Below are 22,277 nucleotides of genomic sequence, written 5' to 3'. Positions count from 1 at the left end.
ACTGCGGCTACGTTCGGTGACTGGTTGTCACCTCGAACCCAAACTCATTCTCATAGATTGCAGGCAATTACAATCGGGCTGAAGGACGGTGATTGTTTAACTACGGCTATGGTGGAATCCAAACTACAATATTAGGGGTTTTTCCCCGGTTTCGACGGAAGGCTCCGGTGTCTCTCCATCTCCGATATATATATATGTCGGGTTGACGTTACGATTAGAGTTAGGGTTGAGGGCGTAAACGAATCCCTATTGACACTAGACGTGATCACTATGCAATAGAGGAGATATTTACTAGTGCAAACATGACCATGTTGGAATTGGACAAGTAATCGCGATAAATTGACACTCGAGAAGCTAATGACAATGATCCTAGGCTCAATAACGAATCCACGGTCATCGGGATGACGAACTCTACTCTTCTTTAGCGTCTAAGTTGTACTCAATGTTAATGCGTGGGGCAATCACTACGTATCCGAGAGTTACTTGAATCGTCGTCGAGATCGTACCGGGGAGTGTCTCTCCGTCGCGGTGATGCTGTCGAAGAAAACTATGACGGGTGTGCCTAAGGGCACGAGATCATCGGATTCGCGGAGAAAAGTCTTCGCTCGAAGGGTGAGGGAAATTGACGTTGCTGTTAATTGGTCAATTTCCATGTTGGTGGTTAGAGAAAGATATTAGCTGTCCTTGGGGAGAGTTGCTAGCGAGAAGCGTCGTTCGTGGAAGGATAGATTTCTCTTATCTTCCCGTAGTTGGGGCACGGGCCATTTGTCTATTTGAGAGACTTTGTGTAATTGAAATTTAATATTCGTAGCGGGTCCTCGCCCAGCTAAACATATACTGTGAAGATGCGTTGGCATCTGGCAATCGTCTTACCCGAAGGACAAAGTCTGCGTGTGGCGAGCCACGGGACAGAAATCGTTGAAATGTTTACCGTCGTGCCCCGTCCCAAGTATTTCTTTTAAGGAGAGCTATAGAATTACTTCATGCCTTTGTTAGACAAAACGTTCATCCCTTGACCGCGACTACGTTCGGCGACCGGTTGTCACCTCGAGCCCGAGCTCACTATCATAAATTTCGAATAAGTACAGTCGGATCGAATTACAACAGTTTCTTAGTGCGGCTATGATGAAATCTGGGTTACAGCGCTAAAGGGGTCCTCCCACCGCTCCAAAGGGGAGGCTCCGGTGTTCTTTCATCTCCGACACGGCCATTCTGACTATCACACGTCCTCGGGTGGATCTAAAATATTGAGTTTTCCTAATGTTAAACTTGATATAACTAGTATTTCGTTCCTTTATAGTTTAGCTAAATTATATTGTACTAGTTTCTTTATGGCTTAACTAACTGTCCAAATAGGTCAAGGGCCCAGGTTAACAACAAAAATTTCGATCGGACGTTCAATGATAAAGTAGGGAAGAAAAAAAACACAAAAGTCAGTAGCATTATGATTGGTATTCAAAGCGCCAGTTGCATTTTGTGAGTTACCAGTCAGACCGTAATGACATGACAGATCATTTTCGATTTCGTACACGGACGAGTCTCAGTTTGTTGGATCATATTACCGCACTGGGCGTGTGTGGAGACACTGAGTGCGGGTGCATTGACGTAATAGGTGTGTATGAAGACACTGAATGCGAGTGCAGTGTATGGAGACACTGAACACGAGTGCATTGATGTAATAGGCGTGTATGGAGACACTGAATGCGAGTGCAGTGTATGGAGACACTGAACACGAGTGCATTGATGTAATAGGCGTGTATGGAGACACTGAATGCTAGTGTGTGGTCACACTAGGCTTATGTGGGAATATCGAATGCTAGTGTGTGGTCGCACTAGGCTTGTGTGGAAATATCGAATGCTAGTGTGTGGTCGCACTAGGCTTGTGTGGAAATATCGAATGCTAGTGTGTGGTCGCACTAGGCTTGTGTGGAAATATCGAATGCTAGTGTGTGGTCGCACTAGGCTTGTGTGCTAGTGTATGGTAACACTAGGCTTGTGTGGAAATATCGAATGCTAGTGTGTGGTCGCACTAGGCTTGTGTGCTAGTGTATGGTAACACTAGGCTTGTGTGGAAATATCGAATGCTAGTGTGTGGTCGCACTAGGCTTGTGTGCTAGTGTATGGTAACACTAGGCTTGTGTGGAAACACTGTGTTACATGTCATAGTCATAGTGTTAATGATCCTCTGAGATCGGTGTAGTCATATCGTCATTGTCACTGCCATTGTCATCACTACAGACGTCCAACTCAGCAGGAACGCAACTATTCGGCATTTTTCTTAATCTGTCATGACTGTATTTATACGATCGTTTGCCATCTAATGTCTTTAAAGTATATCTATCCCCTTCCAAAATCTCTGCTATTACGAATGGACCCTTGAATTTTGGCTCTAGCTTGGTTTGGTTTCTTTTCTCGTTTTTGCGTGGTACGAAATCGCCGAGGTTAAACCTAACCACTTTAGCTTTGTTTCTATCAAATCTTTCTTTGTTGTACTGGGCTTTACTCTCTATGTTCTACGCAGCCTGCTATCTTACATCAGGGATATCGACTTCCTTTTCCTCGATATTGTCGGGTAGCAATAGGTCGTACGGTCTCGCTGTTCTACCGATTAGTAGTTGTAAAGGGCTCGAATTAGTCACGCGGTTGGTGGTGCAGTTCAACGCTAGCGGTATTTCCCCAATCGCGTCTTGCCACGGCCGCCCGGTCGTTTCTACTGTCGTGAACGTATTTTCAATGTACGCATAACACACTCTACCTGTCTATTGGCTCTATCATCGGTCGCTATCGAGTGAACTTTAATTCGTTTGCTTTCGCAGAATTCTCGAAATTCATTACCCTTAGGACATCTTTCCTGATCTGCTACTATCCGGCAGGGACTTCCGAATAAAATATAGCGGGTTTAAGCGCTTTAATGGTGTTACGGAAATCTATCTTACGAGTACGATGCAGGTATACGAATTTAGTGAACACATCGATCAAAACAATGACGTACTCCTTTGAATCGCTTTTACCACTCAACTTGCCTGTTATGTCCATGTGGACCGTATGCCAGGGTATGCTGGTCTTAGGTATAGGATGTAGTTCGGCTTGTATCTTACCTGAACTAGCTTTCGAAACTTGACAAGCATGACAGTTCTCAATGAATCGGCGAACGTACTTCGCCATCCCTTCGAACCAGTAATACCTGTACAGTCTCTCGAGCGTTTTCTCCCAACCTAAGTGCATAATTGACTGGTGCACATGGTTAATAACAGACTATCTAAAACCTCTTAGGACTATAGGTAAACAGAGAGTCCTGCCTTTTCTTTGTATCCTACGGTAAAGAGTACCGGACCGTAATTCGTATGTATTCGCGATGTCTTCCGCGAGCTCATCGTTTTGCAATTTCTTGACGATTCCCAAGGTTTGAGAATCACGACGTTGTTCGGCTAATAGCTAGTATTCCGATATTTCGGCCAGATTGATTTCTTTCTCCGCAATTTTATCAATTTTACGGTGGTCTAAATCTACGGGGTTTCGCGAGAAGAAATCTACGTGGGCTGTCCGTTTACTTTCCAGATACATAATGTCAAAAACAAAAGTCTGCAAGTAGGCCCATCACCGATGGTCCCTGTCATTTAAATGTACTTTATTACTCGACGCTTTCGACGAGTCGCAATCCGTGACGACAAGAAATTCCCGTCCATGTAGATAGTGACGGAAACGCTCGACTGCGTTTACGACTGCTAACGTCTCTAGTTCGTAGGAATTATACCTAGATTCTGCGAGGGTAGTTCTTTTGCTGTAATACTCTATTGCTTTGCCTTTACCTTCGACTTGATGCGTCAAAATCGCCCCGTAACTCTCCGAGCTAGCGTCAGTATGTAGTTCTATCGGGTAACTGGGGTCGAATATCATTAACACCGGCGCGTCGGTCAGGGCGGAAACTGCCTGTTGTCTTATTTTCTCGTGCCTATCTGTCCAAGTTATATTTCTGTTATTTAAGATGAGCGCATACAGGGGTTTGATCACCTGTGAGAATTTAGGGATGAACTTTCGGAAGTACGAAGCTAAGCCTATGAACTGCCTGGACTGTGTGACGGCTGATGGCACAGGTAAAGAGCTTAAGGTGTGTATTTTACCCGGGTTCGGACGAACTTCTTCGTTATGAATTACATATCTCAAATAGAGCACCGATGTTTTTAGAAAAGAACATTTCGCAAAGTTAACAGAGAATCCTGCTTTTACGAGGGTATCTAATACGGTGTTCAATCTTCCTAACGCTTGATCTATCGAGTCGGCAATAACTAGAACGTTATCGAAATAAATAACAACGTACGAATGAGCGAGGTCGCCTAGGGCCTTGCGAATGGCCCTCCGAAAGACGGACGGTGCAATTTTTCAGTTCAAACGGCATCGTCATCTACTCATATTGTCTGTCAGGGGTAACGAACGCTGTATACTCCGCTGAATTAGGATAAATAGGAATTTGGTGAAACCCGCTGGCCATATCCAGGCTAATAAAATATCTCGCCTCTTGCAATCTCGCGACTTGATCCGCAATAAGGAGTAAAGGGTACTGATCCGCGACGGTACTTTGATTTAGCTCTCGGGGATCCACTCGTAATCTATCTGAGCCGTTTTCTTCTTCACGAGTTACGTAGGGCTCGCGAATGGCGAATTACTAGGCCTTATGATCTTTGCTTTAATTGAAACCCTTATTTTCTCACGTACCGCTCTTCGGTCCTCCTCGCTAAGTCTATAAGGACTTCCTCGTACGGTGATGTTAGGATCAATTATCGTATTTCTAACCGGCCTGTATTTACACGAATACGCAGGAAACCCGTAACGAATGAATCTTTGAATTTGTCGAGAAGAGAAATTGATCGACTTTTATTATTACCATGTACATCAGTGTCGGCTTCATTAACGACGATCTCGTTTGCAGCGGTTTCATTACAGACATTAATTATTTTCGTTTTACACATAGTGAGGCTATTTTGTGTAATGTTACGTCAAAACCCAGACTTAGAGTTCCGCAACTAATCGCGATATCATATTTTAGATAACTATCAGCAAGGACATGAGAAATTATCTTCGATGTAAAAATCATTAATACACACGATGAACAAATGGGAGGCGTATGTTTAATATAGGTATTTCCTACTCCTCGCATTACCAATATGTCAGTCATTCTTTTGCCAGAAGTCTCGAGGCCACGGACTCTTTAATTAGTGAACGCTCGGCTCTCGAATCGGAGTAAAATGGAAACGACTCACCCAGATGACTTGATCTACCCGATGATGCTTCCAGTACGTAGAAGTCGACTCGCCACTCGTTATTGAAATTATGGTTTCCTTTCATAGTCAGGTTGACAGCTGCGCCCCAGCGGGGTCGGAACGTGCGATTTTAAGGGTTAAAACGTGATAGCGAAAACTTGTTAGGTTTCACACTCGATTTTGCACTAGCGACTGGATTACTCGCGCACGATGGTCGTAAGTTCTAACACTGTTATAATCGGCACTGATCCCACTTCTGATGTCGGGTCGGCGTTAAGGTTAGAATTAGGGTTAAGGGCGTGAAACGAATCCCTATTGACGCTAGACGTGATCGTTATGCGATAGAGGAGATATTTACTAGTGCAAATATGACTATGATGGAATTGGACAAGTAATCGCGATAATTAGATACTCGAGAAGCTATTGACAATGATCCTAGGCTCAATAACGAATCCGCGGTCAACGGGATGACGAACTTTACCCTTCGTTAGCGTCTAAGTTACACTGTATGTTAGAGCAAGGGGCAATTATTACGTATACGAAAGACAGGTCGATTACTGATGAGATCGCACTAGAGAGAATGACTCTCCGTCGCGGTGACGCTGTCGAAGAAAACTATGATGGGTGTGCCTAAGGGCACGAGATCATCGGATTCGCGGAGAAAAGTCTTCGTTCGAAGGGTGAGGGAAATTGACGTTGCTGTTAATTGGTCAATTTCCATGTTGGTGGTTAGAGAAAAATATTAGCCGTCCTTGGGGAAAGTTGCTAGCGAGAAGCGTCGTTCGTGGAAGGATAGATTTCTCTTATCTTCCCGTAGTTGGGGCACAGGCTATTTGTCTATTTGAAAGACTTTGTATAATTGAAACTTAATATTCGTAGCGGGTCCTCGCCCAGCTAAACATATACTGTGAAGATGCGTTGGCATCTGGCAATCATCTTACCCGAAGGACAAAGTCTGCGTGTGGCGAGCCACGGGGCAGAAACCATTGAAACGTTTACCGTCGTGCCCTGTCCCAAGTATTTCTTTTAAGGAGAGGTATAGAGTTACTCTGTGCCTTTGTTAGATAAAACGTTCATCCCTTGGACCGCGGCTACGTTCGGCGACTGATTGTCGCCTCGAGCCCGAGCTCACTATCATAAATCTCAAATAAGTACAGTCGGATCGAATGACAACAGTTTCTCAATACGGCTATGGTGAAATCTAAATTACAATACTAGGGGTCTTCCCAAAGTTCCAAAGGGAAGGTTCCGGTGTTCTTTCATCTCCGACATATATATATTTTAATAAAACATTAACTTTGAATTGAACTTAAATTTCAAATAAACTTACTTATTAAAAATTTCTACATGAAATATATTTATATTTCAAGACTCAAATTCTGTTTATTCAGATAATCTTATTTCATTTCATAATTTAACTATAATAATAATTATTATTATTATTACTTTAACTACATTTTTCCTTATAGATTTTACATTAAATAATTTCTTAAACTTAAATTTATTAAAAAATCATACTATTGAAATTATTTGAACTTTAACTCCTATAATTATTTTAATAATTATTCGTTTTCCATCACTAAAAATTTTATATTATATTGATGAAATCATAAATCCTTATTTTTCTATTAAATCTATTTGTCATCAATGATATTGATCTTATGAATATCCAGAATTTAATAACTATGAATTTGATTCATATATATTAAATTGTGAATCAATAAATCAATTTCGACTTTTAGAAAATGATAATCGATTAATTATTCCATTTAAAATTTCAATACGTATAAATGTATCTTCTACAAATGTAATTCACTCATGAACAATCCCTTCATTAGGAATTAAAGTTGATGCAATTCCTGATAGAATTAATCAACTAAACATATTTTGTATTCGTCCTGGAATTTATTTTGGTCAACGCTCTGAAATTTGTGGAATAAATCATAGTTTTATACCAATTATATTAGAAAGAACTTCTTATGAATTATTTTCAAATCGGATTAAAAAAAATTAATATGAAAAATTAGTTAATTAAATAACATTAGATTGTCATTCTAAAATTAATAATTTAACTTATTATTTTTCTATCATTAAATGTCTGAAATTAAGAATTGATCTTTTAAATCAATTAGAGTAATTAAAATTTACTTCTAACGAATTCCACAAATGATACCTATTAATTGATTTATTTATCTTTTTATTATGTATGATTTGCTTATTATCAATTATAATTTTAATAAATTCATTACTATTAAATTTAAAAATTAAAAATATGTTGAGGTGGCCGTGAGTGAGTTATAGTTGTTGGGTCTGGTCCGCTGTAATTGTCACTGGGGGCTGTAGATGTCGCTGCCGGGATACTGCTGATTTTTCCTCCGTTTTTTTGGTACGTGGAAATAAAATCGGACTCCGGTCGCCGGGATTCGAACTCGGGTTCCGAACGTTCGCAACCTAAGGCGTTAACCATTGCTTTTTTTTATTTTTGTTTATTAATTCCAGGTTTTTTACATATTTTTTTTACATATTTTTTTTCCAGAATAAACGTAGCCATGCATTATTACTTTTTTTTTTTTATTTTAAGTTTATTATTGTGCCTTAAATTTAAGCCGCTGTTGCGCTGTGCCAATGTACGATATTTTAATTTATGTCCTGAAAGCCTGGACGCAAAAACAGGACAGTTCGCTAGCCTATTAGGGAGGGATGGGAGGGGTGTTCTGTGGGATTAGTATAATATTTGTTTATCTATTTACATATTTACATATTTACACTTTATTTGGTGAGCGTTGCCGTTCTGTGGCTCTTTATCTTGTTGTTTTTTGTTATGGGTTCCGTATCCACCAATATTTTTTTGTGCTTTTTCTGTGTTTGTCTTCTGTATCCTTTTGGGGGAGTGCCATGTTGTATCTCCACCTAGTGTCTGCAGTACGGCCAATTAGGTTCTCCTCGTATTGTATAGATTTCATTCTTATTTTCCTTTGCATATGGTAAATTATAGGGATGTTGTTTTGGTCTTGGAGATAGTTTCTTTCGTCTAGGTTCGGGGGGGGGGGATGTAGCCTGTTAACAGAGTGTCTTTGGAGTATGCGTCGTTTGGGAATAAGCAGCCGAAGATTAGGCTGTTTTCTTTGATCTTCGCGGCTTGCGCGAAGTGGTTTCTTGTTAGTTTTAGGATGTGACAGTCGATGCGGTGGATGTTGGCTAAGTCGTATATTTTTTTGTTTTTTACGTATTTTCTGTATCCGCTGTGTTCTGTTCTGTAAATGCTCAGGCAAGCTCTGGTGCATTTTCTTTCGAATATGCGAATTTTTTCCATTACTGACGCTGGTATGTTGTACCATATTGGATAGCCGTAGGTTATAATGGGTCTTATTAGCGTTTGGTAGCACATGATTTTTACTTTGCTATCGAGATATCTGGAATAAAACAGCCTTTTTGTATTCCAAAAAGCTTTGCTGGCTTTGGAGAGTTGGATTTCGATGTGAGTTGCTTGTAGTTTAGTTTTTCATCTATATTTACTCCTAGGTATTTTACGCAATTTTTGTGTGGTATGAGGTTCTCTTCGTTTGCTTTTTCTTTTAGATGGAATTTCCTGACGTGTTCCCTTTCTGCTGGACCGATTTTGCTTGTCATGGGTCTGAATAGAATGATTTCGCATTTGCTTGCGTTAATTTTTAGTTTCCATGTGTGATAGTAATCGCTGATTTTGTTAAAGAGTTCTTGCAGTTCTGTTCTTATGGTTTTGGTTTTGTGGCCTATTACGTAGATGATTAGGTCATCCGCGAAGGCTATGGAGCGTTTATGTGTGGATGTGTTGAGGTTAAAGAGGTTTAGTAAGTCGTTATTGTAGATGCAGAAGAGTAGCGGGGAATTTACTGTTCCTTGTTGCAGGCCGTTCTCTATGGAGAATTCTTTGCTTGAAGTGTGCGAGCCGTCGGTCATTATAAAAGTTTTGTTTGTCATCGTGTCCTAGACTATTTTAATTAGGTATTCGGGGAAGTTCTTTTTAATCACTTTATAAATGAGCCCTGGGATCCAGACTGTGTCGAAGGCTTTTTCGAGGTCTATTAGGCAGGCGGCTACTCGTTGATTTGCGTTAAGTGCCCAGCAGATATCCGACGTAAGTTTGTTTATTGCGTGGATTGTGGAGTGTTTGTGACGGAAGCCGAATTGATTTTCCGCTATTACCTTATTTTTTTTAAGCAGAAGGAGGCTTATAGGTCGTAGGTTTGCAGGTGATGAACCGTCTGTATTTTTTTTTTTTTTTTTTTTTGTAATGGCTATGAGTTTGGCTTTTTTCCATTTTTTGGGGAAGTACGTGTTGTTTAGTGCGTTATTAAACAGTACTGTGTAGTACCATTCTATCTTGTTTGGTAAGCGTTTGAGCGAGATGTTTGGGATGCCACCAAAGCCGGCGGATTTTTTGTCGTTTAGTGTGCAGAAGATTGTACTTAGTTGATTGAAGTTTGTAAAGTAGTTTATTTCTGGGTCGGGCTGTTTGGGGTCGTCCGATGTGTTTTCGTTTGAGAATGTGCAGACTGTTTTGTTTAGCGCTATGTCTTGTTCTATTTTATTTTTTAGTTTGTTTGTTTCGGCGATGATAATTCTGTTTAATTGTTCTCGGCCCATGTGTTCGTTTTGTGTGTGAGTTTTGGCAAAGTGGGTGCCGATAATGTCTAGTTTTTCCGTTGTTTTTGATATTATGAAGTTATCCTCGGTGTCTTTGTTGGTGTTGTGTATCTCGATGCCTGCTTCTTGGATGAGGGAGGCTTTTTCTGGTGGCAGTTTGAGGGGCGGAATGGAGTTTTGTTCCTTTGGTCTGAAAATTTAATTTATCTGCGGGAACATGCTAGCAGAGTCTTTTTTGGAGATATTTTTTATTTTATTTGTCCAGTACTGATTTATAGAGTTTGCGAATTCTTGTTTTAGTTGTGATTTTATTTCGTGTAGCAGGTACTTTAGGAATTCTATGTCTTCTCTTTTGTCGTAAGAGTAGTTGTGTCTTAGGTTGTTTAATTTAGATAGTATGTAGCTTTTATCTCGTTGTAGTTTTTCTAATTTATAGTTTACATATGGCTAGCAGGAGTCTTTTTTTTAACGTCGGTACGAATTCTAGTAGGGCGTTTTGTATATGTTTTTCTATTTCGTCTATGAACGAGTCGATTTGTCTGTCTGTTAGGTTGACATTGTTATGGATTTTTAGGTCGCAGTTCTGTTCGAGTAGGTTTTGGAACTTTTTCCAGTCTGTCTTTTTGTAGTTGTACCTGGGTGTTTCGGTCTATGTTTCGAGTGTTAGGTAGTCAGATGTGTTCTAGCTTATGTGAAATACTATGGCGTTATGGTCGCTGCCGTAGTCTATGGTTTTAAGAGTGTTATTTGGTCGTAAGTTTTGGAATTTTATTCGGGCGTCTGCTAGGCATATGTCTAGGTAGAAGCGTCCTTTTGGGTAAGCGGGTAGCTCGGAGCTGTAGAGGTTTGTTTTGTAGAAAATGCTTTTATTGTCTAGCCAGATTCTGACGGAGTTTCCTCTCGTGTTGTTTATTTCGTTTTTTCAGCTGGTATGTTTGGCGTTAAGGTCACCGGCTATTATGTAGTAGTTTTCCTGTTTGTCGAGCTGTAAAAGTTGGAAGAGATTGTCGAATTCGTCATTAAATTGTTTCTGGTTTCCGTAGGCTGCGTAGGCTGCGGAGATAAATAAGTTTTCCTTATTGTTTATTTTTATTTTTATGATCGTCGTCTCTAGGATTTTGAAGTTTGTTATTTTGTCGTTTTGTATTGTTTTGAACTTCAGGGGGTTTTTTATGAGGGTTGCCGTTCCTCCTCCTTGGGTAGCGTTTGGTCTGTCGTGTCTTATTATAGAGTAGTTTTTGTTGTGCACTTTGTGTCTATAGTTCAGTTTTCTTTCTGAGATAAGTACTATGTCGGGGGTTTCTTTCTTAATTAGTGTTAGCATGCTGTACCTTTTTTGGTTTGAGATTAGGGAGTTGGCGTTTATTGAGATAATTTTCAGATATTTAACTTTTATCTGATTTGTTTTTTGCTGTGATTGGTGGACGAGTGTGTTTTGGCTAATCTTCGTCTATATTTTCGATGATGTTGAAGATGGAGCCGATTCTTTCTTCATGCGTATTTAATGCTTTTTCTATTTCATTTAGTTGTGTCTATCGGTCGCTTAGTGCTTTTAGAATGCTTTTTTTGAAGTCTTCAATGACATTTATTATGCTTATTTGGGGTGAGTATATCGTTGGGTTGGGGTTTTGTTTGACTCGTGCCGCTATAATTGTTACTTGTGGGCTTGTCTCGTTTATACTTGTTCCTTGTTTTACTATGTCCGCGAACTTTATCTCGGGGACGTACGTACGGCTTATTTGGGCGATTCTTTCGGTTTTTGTTGTTTTTGCTTTGGTGATTTTTTCATTAATCTTTTTACGTAGTTCGGCGAGTTTTGGGCATCCTTTGTATGATGCAGGATGCCCGAAGTTTTTGCAGTTTACGCAGTAGATTTTTTCTTTGCTTACTGCGACTTCTTTTTTTATCTTGCACTCGCCTGGTCCGTGCGGCTCAGTGCATTTTACACAGCGGTAGTTTAGGTTACAGTTTTGTGCTGTGTGGCCTATTCGCTGGCATTTGTAGCACTGCGTGATGTCGTTTTTTTTATTTTTTCCCATGCTATTTTCAGGTAGTTTAGTCTGTTTATTTTTAGTAGATTCCCAATGTTGCTATCGGGGGATACTTGAATTATATAGATTGGGAGCAATATATTGTTCTCCCTTGATTTTCTTGGTGAGAATCGAGACACTTTAGTGAAGTTCTTCTATTTTCAGGGCTTTTAGGTCTTCTAGTATTTCTGCTTCTGTGTAGCTGTTTCCTAGCCCTTTTAGTAGGTACGTGTGGGGTTTTTGAGATTTTGGAGTATATGTGAAATGGGCCGTGTTGGCTGCGGTCAGTATTTTTTTTGCATTAGCGTAATCATTTAGGTTTTGAAGATAAAGCACGTGCTTACCTGCATGGATTCTTTTGATATGGAAATTCTTGATTTTGAGGGAGTTTTCCATGAGTGCTATTGTGTCTTTCGGGTCTTGTAATGTTATGTTGATGGGGGGCGGCCTGGCCCCTTTTGCCGATGTGGGGAGGGCGGCCTGGCCCCTTTTGCCGATGTGGGGGGGGTCTGCCTGGTCTTCAGCGGGGTGGCTGGGTGGCAGGCCCTTATGCGTTTGGTTTTTCAGTAATGTTGAAGGTTGTGGTGTTTTTTTTCGGCGGAGCGGGGAGGGGGGTGCTTGTCCGGGCGGTATAGCTTTTGCTCGTGGTTATTGGTGACGTGTCCAGGGGAGTGGGCTGTCTGGTTGCCTTTTTCCTTAATACGTCGTTTTTTTTAATGTTTTCGATAATAGTTTGCTGCGGATGCGATGCGCAGGGGTCTTGAGCTTGGAGGGCTTCGAATCTGTTTTTTATTGGGATTTCCATTGGTTGAGGGCTTCTTTTTTGTTTCATATTTTCGTTTTTTTCGTCGCGCTCTTCTTGTGAATCGCTTTCTTCTTCTTTTAAATTTTCTTGTCTGATGTTTTTTTGTTCCTGTTTACCAGATTTGGAGGCGGATTGAGTTTCCGCGTCTTTTGTACAGCAGGTCTTATGCTGCTATCTTTAATTATCTGTTGTTTTTCTATCTTCCTTTTGATCCCTTTTTTTGTCGGGCTTCTGGCGGATTCCGCCTCCTTGGTTTCAATTTCATTCCTTTCCTCTTCTATTTTTATATTGTTTGTAGTAGGGGTGATGTTATCACTATTGTAGTATCGGAAACAGGATAGGATTAGGATAATTTAGATTTGTAAAATTCTCCTAATACTATTTATTAAGATAAATGAAAATATCAGAGATTAATTGGACAGAGAACTATAAATGTTTAACTTGAATTAAAACACAAAAGTCTTATTCCGCTGAAATCACTCTCGCAACTCTATAACTCTAACAACTCGATCTCTCTACAACACTAGCAACTATACAACTCTCGTCTTCGGCATCTGCACTCGCACGCTCTCACTTCTCAACTCATACTGCACGCCTCTTGCATTCGTCCTCGCTGGCGTCTCAACTAACTCTACCCTTAGCGTTTCTTTGTCTTTTCTCGTCCCATCGAACACGTGTCCCGAAACCCCGTGGCCAGGGTCACGCAGGCTCTTTCCACAAAACTGTCCACTTGAAAGGACCGACGACACATTGATGTACTCGACGGCGCCACGGCTCTCGCCACTTTGTATACGGTTCGGCCGATATCTTGGACCTTTTGCCCACGATACTACACTATTTTTTCACTGTTTAGCACTCTTTTTGTTTTTTTTTTCGCTCTCGCACTGTATACTGTACACTGTATAGCTTGCCGCGCTCACTGTTAGGGCCTACGCCTGGTAATCCCTTAAGACCGAGAGGTCCGGCCTGCTCGGAGGATCACGGTCAACTGCCCGCGTTAACCACTGCGCTGCCGTCGTCCGACACTAGTTAGTGTCGAGTGGATGATATTTGGCTTGTCGAGTGCCGCCACATATAGATAAACTTTTTGACGAAAACAATAAATTAAAAACCAATATAACTTACAAAACATGTCTCAAAACTATAGCTTTACCCATAAATGACAGTCTAGAAGAAATCCTAACAAACGGGTAACGGATCCATGGCCAGCTAAACATATACTGTGAAGATGCGTTGACATCTGGCAATCATCTTACCCGAAGGACAAAGTCTGCGTGCAGTTGACCGTGATCCTCCGAGCAGGCCGGACCTCTCGGCCCTAAGGGATAACCAGGCGTAGGCCCTAACAGTAAGCACGGCAAGCTATACAGTGTACAGTGGACAGTGAGAGAGCAAAAAAAAAAAGAAAAACAAAAAGAGTGCTAAACAGTGAAAAAATAGTGATAACATCAACCACTCTACAAACAATATAAAAATAGAAAAAGAAAGGAATGAAATCGAAACCAAGGAGGCGGAATCCGCCATAAGCCCGACAAAAAAAGGAATCAAAAGAAAGATAGAAAAACAACAAATAATTAAAGATAGCAGCATAAGAACTGCTGCACAAAAGACGCGGAAACTCAATCCGCCTCCAAACCTGGTATGCAGGAACAAAATAAACTCAAAACAAGAAAATTTAAAAGGAGAAGAAAGCGATTCACAAGAAGAGCACGACGAAAAAAACGAAAATATGAAGCAAAAAAGAAGCCCAAAACCTCAACCAATGGCAATCACATTAAAAAACAGATTCGAAGCCCTCCAAGCTCAAGACCCCTGCACACCGCAACCGCATGAAACCATTATCGAAAACATTAAAAAAACGACGTATTAAGGAAAAAGGCAACCAGACAGCCCACTCCCCTGGACATGTCACCAATAACCACGAGCAAAAGCTATACCGCCCGGACAAGCACCCCCCTCCCCGCTCCGCCGAAAAAAAACACCACAACCTTCAACATTACTGAAAAACCAAACGCATAAGGGCCTGCCACCCAGCCACCCCGCTGAAGACCAGGCAGACCCCCCCCCCCCCACATCGGCAAAAGGGGCCAGGCCGCCCTCCATCAACATAACATTACAAGACCCGAAAGACACAATAGCACTCATGGAAAACTCCCTCAAAATCAAGAATTTCCATATCAAAAGAATCCATGCAGGTAAGCACGTGCTTTATCTTCAAAACCTAAATGATTACGCTAATGCAAAAAAAATACTGACCGCAGCCAACACGGCCTATTACACATATACCCCAAAATGCCAAAAACCTCACACGTACCTGCTAAAAGGGCTAGGAAACAGCTACACAGAAGCAGAAATTCTAGAAGACATAAAAGCCCTGAAAATAGAAGAAGTTAACTTCACCAAAGTGACTCGATTCACAACAAGAAAATCAAGGGAGAACAACACATTGCTCCCAATCTATATAATTCAAGTATCCCCCGATAGCAACATTGGGAACCTACTAAAAATAAACAGACTTAACTATCTGAAAATGGCATGGGAAAAAATTAAAAAAAACGATATCACGCAGTGCTACAAATGCCAGCGAATAGGCCACACAGCACAAAACTATAACCTAAACTATCGCTGTGTAAAATGCACTGAACCGCACGGGCCAGGCGAGTGCAAGAAAAAAAAGAAGCAGCAGTAAGCAAAGAAAAAATCTACTGCGTAAACTGCAAAAACTACGGACATCCCGCATCATACAAAGGATGCTCAAAACTCGTTGAATTACGTAAAAAGATTAATGAAAAAATCACCAAAGCAAAAACAGCAAAAACCGAAAGAATCGCCAAAATAAGCCGTAAGTACGTCCCCGAGATAAAGTTCGCGGACATAGTAAAACAAGGAACAAGTATAAACGAGACAAGCCCACAAGTAACAAATATAGCGGCACGAGTCAAACAAAACCCCAACCCAACAATAGACTCACCCCAAATAAGCATAATAAATGTCATTGAAGACTTCAAAAAAAGCATTCTAAAAGCTCTAAGTGACCAACAAACACAACTAAACGAAATAAAAAAAGCATTAAATACACATGAAGAAAGAATCGATTCCATCTTCAACATCATCGAAAATATAGACGAAGATTAGCCAAAACCCACCCGTCCACCAATCACAGCAAAAAATAAACCAGATAAAAGTTAAACATCTGAAAATCATCTCAATAAACGCCAACTCACTAATCTCAAACCAAAAAAGATACAGCATGCTAACACTAATTAAGAAAGAAACCCCCGACATAGTACTTATCTCAGAAACCAAACTGAACTATAGACATAAAGTACAATACAAAAACTACTCTATAATAAGACATGACAGACCAAACGCTACCCAAGGAGGAGCAACGGCAATCCTAATAAAAAACCCCCTGAAGTTCAAAACAATACAAAACGACAAAATAACAAACTTCAAAATCCTAGAGACGACGATCATAAAAATAAAAATAAACAATAAGGAAAACTTATTTATCTCCGCAGCCTACGCAGCCTACGGAAACCAGAAACAATTTAATGACGAATTCGACAATCTCTTCCAACTTTTACAGCTCGACAAACAGGAAAACTACTACATAATAGCCGGTGACCTTAATGTCAAACATACCAGCTGAAAAAACGAAATAAACAACACGAGAGGAAACTCCGTCAGAACCTGGCCTGACAATAAAAGCATTTTCTACAAAAAAAAACCTCTATAGCTCCGAGCTACCCTCTTACCCAAAAGGACGCTCCTACCTAGACATATGCCTAGCAGATGCCCGAATAAAATTCCAAAACTTACGACCAAATAACACTCTCAAAGCCATAGACTACGACAGCGACCATAACGCCATACTATTTCAGATAAGCAAAAACACATCCGACTACCTAACACTCGAAACGCAGACCGAAACACCCAGGTACAACTACAAAAAGACAGACTGGAAAATGTTCCAAAACCTGCTCGAAGAGAACTGCGACCTAAAAATCTACAACAGTGTCAACCTAACAGACAGACGAATCGACTCGTTCATAGACGAAACAGAAAAACATATACAAAACGCCCTACAAGAATCCGTACTATTATGTATATAATTATTATCATTATATGTATCGTGAACCTGATACAACTTTTCGTAGGTATCGTCTCTATTAACACTTTTCAAATCGTTTTTACTTGATACACGTTTTCTAATTTCTGTCTCTTCGGAAAGTTCTTTGGTATTATTTGAGAACTTGGTATTAGTTTGGTATTGGTTAAGAACTCGGATGATTTCTCACTCATGATCCTGTCTGTGGTGTCGTGCGTCCTCTTCTTATTTACAGTAAGATTATCCTTTATCATAGCAGCGGAATAGTGTTTGTATTGGGAAGTCATATGGAATGAGCTTGAATCTTCTAACTTCCTTGTATCAGAAACCTTTGATTGTTTCAAATGATCAGTATCCCTCTTTTGACTTAGACTTCTATCTATCTAAGTATTCATCTATGCATTTTTCTTCCTAGGTTATTGCTTTTCTTGCTCTTTTCCTGACATCTAGATTAAGTTCAGAGGGCGTTGGGCAGCTAGCATTTGTAGATATACTCGAAGTCTTTATCTTCTTTCTCCTAAGTTCTTTATCGTCTTTCAATGCTTGCAACTCATCATTAGATAATGTTGGGCTTAAATTTGCATTAGAATCAATGTCATCGTTCGACTTACTTTTCTTTATTCCCGGTTTTGTCTCTCGCGATGTTATCGACGATGATGCAGGTATCTTAATTTCGTTTGTTACCCTACTCATACCCATTTTTTCCTCTAATTTACCAAGTGCTAGGTCGAGGTCGGTTATTACGCGAAATTTTTCATCCAACGCGTTCAAATTTTCTAACAATGTCAGGAGCGCGTCCTCATACCGTGAGTTTCATGCGGTCGACATGTTTTCTGTTTATATTTTGTCAATACTCGTAAGAAATTTAATCCTCTGTGGAGCGTATCCCACCGTTGTCACCAAAAAATATTTGTTACGTTCTATTTAGTTGCCGACGAGAAGGTAGCGTTAACTGACGTTTAATGCAACTGGCAATAAGCTCCACTTTCGGCTAACCTGCTATGTGCGAGAATACTGGCATGGGAGAGGATTAAAGTTGTTTAAAAGTAAATTAACAATATGTAATGATTTATTCAAATCTTACTTGATTTCGATATTGAAAATTGACTAACAGACTGACGGATACAAAATTCTTCGGTTGACAAAATGATGATTCTTCGGTTAACAAAATAATAACTAACTATTCGATAGACAAAATAATAATTAACTCCTCGATAGACAAAACGACAACTAACTCTTTGATAGACAATGGTAATTAATCGGTTGACAAACGGTAATTAATTAATATGCTCAATAGACAAACGGTAAAGAATCTCACTCGATTAACGAACGGAAAATATTCTCATTCGATTAACGCACGGAAATATTCTCATCATGACTTCTCTGAGCCGCTACATTTATATCCGTCGAAGTTAAAAAAACGTCGTCGTCTTTCTTTTGAAAATGTTTCGGAAGACCCTCAACGTTTGTTCAACTACCGACTTTGTTCACAATTTAAGTTGTCTTAATATCGTTATAGAAACATGGTTAGATAAGTTTTCGCTAGATACAGCTTTTAGCGGCTTTAACCGTCTTTCACTTCAAATACTGTAAACATGGTTTCAAATAGACTTGATTTGAAGAAATTATCGATTTTTCTTTCGCGCTACGGATCGTGCGAGTCGCGGGACGTGACCCCCCCCTCTGGTTCCCTCTGCTGCATCAATAATTATTAAGGCTTTGAAGGAGCCACCCAGGGACCGAAAAAGGCAGAAGAATATAAGACATAATGAGAATCTATCATTTGATGATATCGTTTCCATTGCTCGGTCGATGAGACCGATATCTACGGCAAAGAACCTTAGTGGTACTGTTAAAGAAATATTAGGTACATGTCAATTAGTTGGATGTACTGTTGAAGGTAGACTACCACGAGATCTCATCGAAGAATAACAGTGTCAAGTAAAACAGTGTAAAATAGTGCTCCTATTACCCTTGGTAAAAGCAAAAACAAAAAAATAGAAGAGAAAGAGAATGAAATTGAAATCAAGGAGGCGGAACCCGCCATAAACCCAACAAAACAGGGGGTTAAGAGGAAGATACAAAATCAAAAGACAACCAAAGACAGTAGCAGCAGCATAAGACCTGCCGCACAAAAGACGCGGAAACTCAACCCGCCACCAAATCTGGTAAGCAGGAATAAAAAGTACAACAGCCAAGAAAGTATAAACGAAGAAGAAAACGATACACAAGAAGCGTACTGTGAAAAAAACGAAAACATGAAGCAAAAAAGAAGCTCCCAGCCAACGGTAATACCAACAAAAGATAGATTTGAAGTCCTACAATCACAAGAACCCAGCTTATCGCAACTGCAGGGCCATTCAAAATCAATATTAACGAAAAAAACAGAAACTCAAAATACGATTGTGGAAAGCATAAAAAAAGAAAATAAAATGTTAAGAAACAAACCAAACAGACAACCTACGTCCCTGGCTACAACACCAGAAACCAGAAACATGAGCAATGACGTACGGTCAATCACCCCCCTCCCCTCGAACTAATGAAAAAGACAACATCACAAGCGCAGCCCATGCAAACAGACAAACCCAAATGTCTATCACCACCGACAACGCCACTGAAGGGACAAGTAGTTTGAGCGGTTAGGGATCAACCATTTGGGCCGACCACGCCATTCCTGGAGTATAGCACTCATACTGGCTTCGCAATCAGATGTTAATTATATCCTACTTTCTGACGTCCAATGCCCGGGGAACGGCGCGCATAGGTGGTCGGCGCGCGACTTGGAAAAACCCTGCTCTCTCCTTTCGGGTCATTGGACACATTGAACCTACCCTTTCGGGTGGCAGCTCGCTTAGCCGGCGCCGAGCGATGCACGCATCGCACAGCACCGTTACCAGCGGGGGCCACGAAGAGGCCGGAACTGCCAGCATGTAATTCGATCCCAGCAGGTTGGCTTTGCAACCAATTGTCCCTGCACCGTCTCTGCACTCATTTGCATGAGGGTCATGCACTGACGGTCACAGGTCGCCTCTCCGACTCGTACTGGTTGTCCTCTCCTCTTCTTCTTAATTCTCATCTCCGTTCCCAGTACTTTTGTGTATTGTCCTGTCTTGGGTCCTGAGTTGTTTTGCAGGTTTTCTTCCTCTTCGCTGTTTTCTTCTTCTTCTTAATCCCTCTCCTCTTCTATTGGGTATTGCCGTCTTCTTCTTCGTTGTTATTGTGGTTGTCGTTGTTGCTGTTGCCTTTGCTGTTGTTGTTGATATTAGTCTCTCCGCTTTCAGGTGCCGTCATTGTGGTGAGTCCCTCTGCGTTGCTTTCTTCTTCTTCTTCCCTTCTTTGTTCGGGCACCCGCCGAGCCAGCCTTGGACTTCGACTTGGAGGCCGGCCTGTTTGCTCCTCCAGTTGTGTCGATCTTCTTTCTGGGGGTCGTCCTAGCTGCGATGCGCCTCCCATCTCTCGTAGGGTTCTCCTTCTCTTCTATTCCTTTGCTTGGAGTACTTTCCTTGTGAACTGACGGAAGTGGGGGTATACGTCCTTTGTTACGAAATCCCACTTTTCTTCCGGCCAGCGCAGATCGAGTTCTCCTATTGCGTTCCGGAATTCTTGCCTTTCTTCGTTGAAGATTGGACAGTCCCCTAGGATGTGATGAGGGTTTCTGTTCTGCCGCATTTGCATGTGTCTACTTCTCTGAGACTGAATGACTTGAGTTTGCTGTTGAAGTCCCCGTGGCCGCTAATGAACTGTGTCGTGTAGTGGTCGGGTCTTACCCAGCGGTTCTCATGTCTGTCCTTGACACTGTCGAAGTACTCGAACGTCGTCCTGCCCTTCGATGTTGTTCGCCAGCGTTCTTGCCACTTCTCTATCGCCTCTCCGACGATGGTTCTTTCGCCGCGCACTTCGTCGAGTCCTTTTTTCTTGTTGTGGAGTCTCGCCCTGGTTTCAACTAGGAGGTCGATGGGTATGACTCCAGTGATGACCTGTAGTGCCTCGGTTGACGTTGTTCTATAGGCCTTGGTAACTTGGAGAAGCGCCATCCTCTGTAACCTTATCAACTTACTCCTCGCTTTCCCCTTCAGCAGATCACTCCAACCGGCTGCGGCGTATGTGGTTATCGATCGGCTCGTACAGCACTTTATACAGGGTACGCATGGCCGCGTGTCCGTGTCCCCATTTTGCCTTGGCCACTCTCGCGAGGCTGCTGAAAAGTTTTTGGCACTTACCGGTTATTTCTTGTACGTGCCTGTAGATTTTTAGGCCTCCTTCGAGATGCACTCCCAGGTATTTGATCGCTTGTTCCATCCTTACATTACTGCTGCTGATCTTAATGATTGGTGGTCTCTCCGCGTCCAGTTTGCCTTTGACAAGCAGCATCTCGGTCCTCCGTGCCGATAACGCTAATTTCTTCCTGGTGCACCAGGCAGAGATTCGGGTAACTACCTCCTGCCCTTTTTCCTGAAGCTCGCTCCTCGCGTTACCGGCGACCAGCATCATTATGTCGTCCGCGTACGCGATAGGTTCGCACTCTGTCTCGCTTTCCGTTAGCTCGGCCAGCAGGTCATCGAATATCAGGTCTGTAAGTATGAAACCGGAATTTGCCTATAGTTGGCCCTAGCTGATAATGTAGTTATCACTGAACTGCGTCATTGATGCCAAAAGTCTTTGTTGACATCTCACAAACATTTTCGACTCAGAACAATACAAGTTTCATACAACAGCATAGTTTGTAATAGCGTTGAACATGTCGAATTTTGTGCCTGGAAACTACGATTTGCGGACAGCATTGATTTTCTGTTACCATTTGAAGAAAACTGCTGCAGAATCGCATCGAATGCTTGTCGAAGCTTACGGTGAGCATGCTCTTGGTAAATCACAGTGCTTTGAGTGGTTTAAAAAATTCAGAAGTGGCAATTTTGCCGTGAGAAACGAAGAACGTGTTTGGTGGGATTAGAAGGGTGTAATCTATTATGAGCTGTTAAAACCTGGCGAAACCGTTAATATTGAGCGCTACTGACAACAAATGATCGATTTGAATCAAGCTTTGCGTGAAAGACGACCAGAATATCAAAAAAGGCAACACAATGTAATTTTTCTTCATGATATTGCACCATCACATACAGCAAAACCGGTCAAGGAAACGGTCGAAGCGTTCAGTTGGGAAATACTTTCACACGCGGCTTACTCACCAGACTTGGCTCCGTCCGATTACCATTTATTTGCATCGATGGGACACGCACTTTCTGACCAGCACTTCATTTCTTACAAAGATGTACGAAAATGGCTCGATGACTGGTTTGCCTCAAAATAGCGACAGTTTTTTTTGGCGTGGCATCCACCAATTGCCAGACAGGTGGGAAAAATGTATAGCTAGCGATGGGCAATACTTCGAATAAAATATTTTTAATCATTTCCATACAATAAACGTGTATTTTCTATACAAAAATTCCGTA

At 41.2% G+C, this 22,277-nt stretch overlaps 1 protein-coding gene and 1 pseudogene across 1 annotated transcript in view; one reads left to right on the top strand and one right to left on the bottom strand.

Moving 5' to 3' along the window:
• Positions 1 to 6,600: 6,600 nt before the first annotated feature.
• Positions 6,601 to 7,272, top strand: LOC125386708 (annotated as a pseudogene).
• A 10,605-nt stretch (positions 7,273 to 17,877) lies between these two features.
• LOC105666983 (GDP-D-glucose phosphorylase 1) overlaps positions 17,878 to 22,277 on the bottom strand; it is a 62,556-nt gene continuing 58,156 nt past the window's right edge. Inside the window, exon 4 of the mRNA XM_048413789.1 lies at positions 17,878 to 21,401. Within this exon, the coding sequence (XP_048269746.1) occupies positions 21,396 to 21,401 (6 nt within the window). The 3' untranslated portion in view covers positions 17,878 to 21,395. The remainder of the gene's footprint in view (positions 21,402 to 22,277) is intronic.

This window comes from Bombus terrestris, chromosome 17 (genome assembly GCF_910591885.1).
Source record: "Bombus terrestris chromosome 17, iyBomTerr1.2, whole genome shotgun sequence".
Lineage (NCBI taxonomy): Eukaryota > Metazoa > Arthropoda > Insecta > Hymenoptera > Apidae > Bombus > Bombus terrestris.
This window is presented reverse-complemented; position numbering and strand designations above follow the sequence as displayed.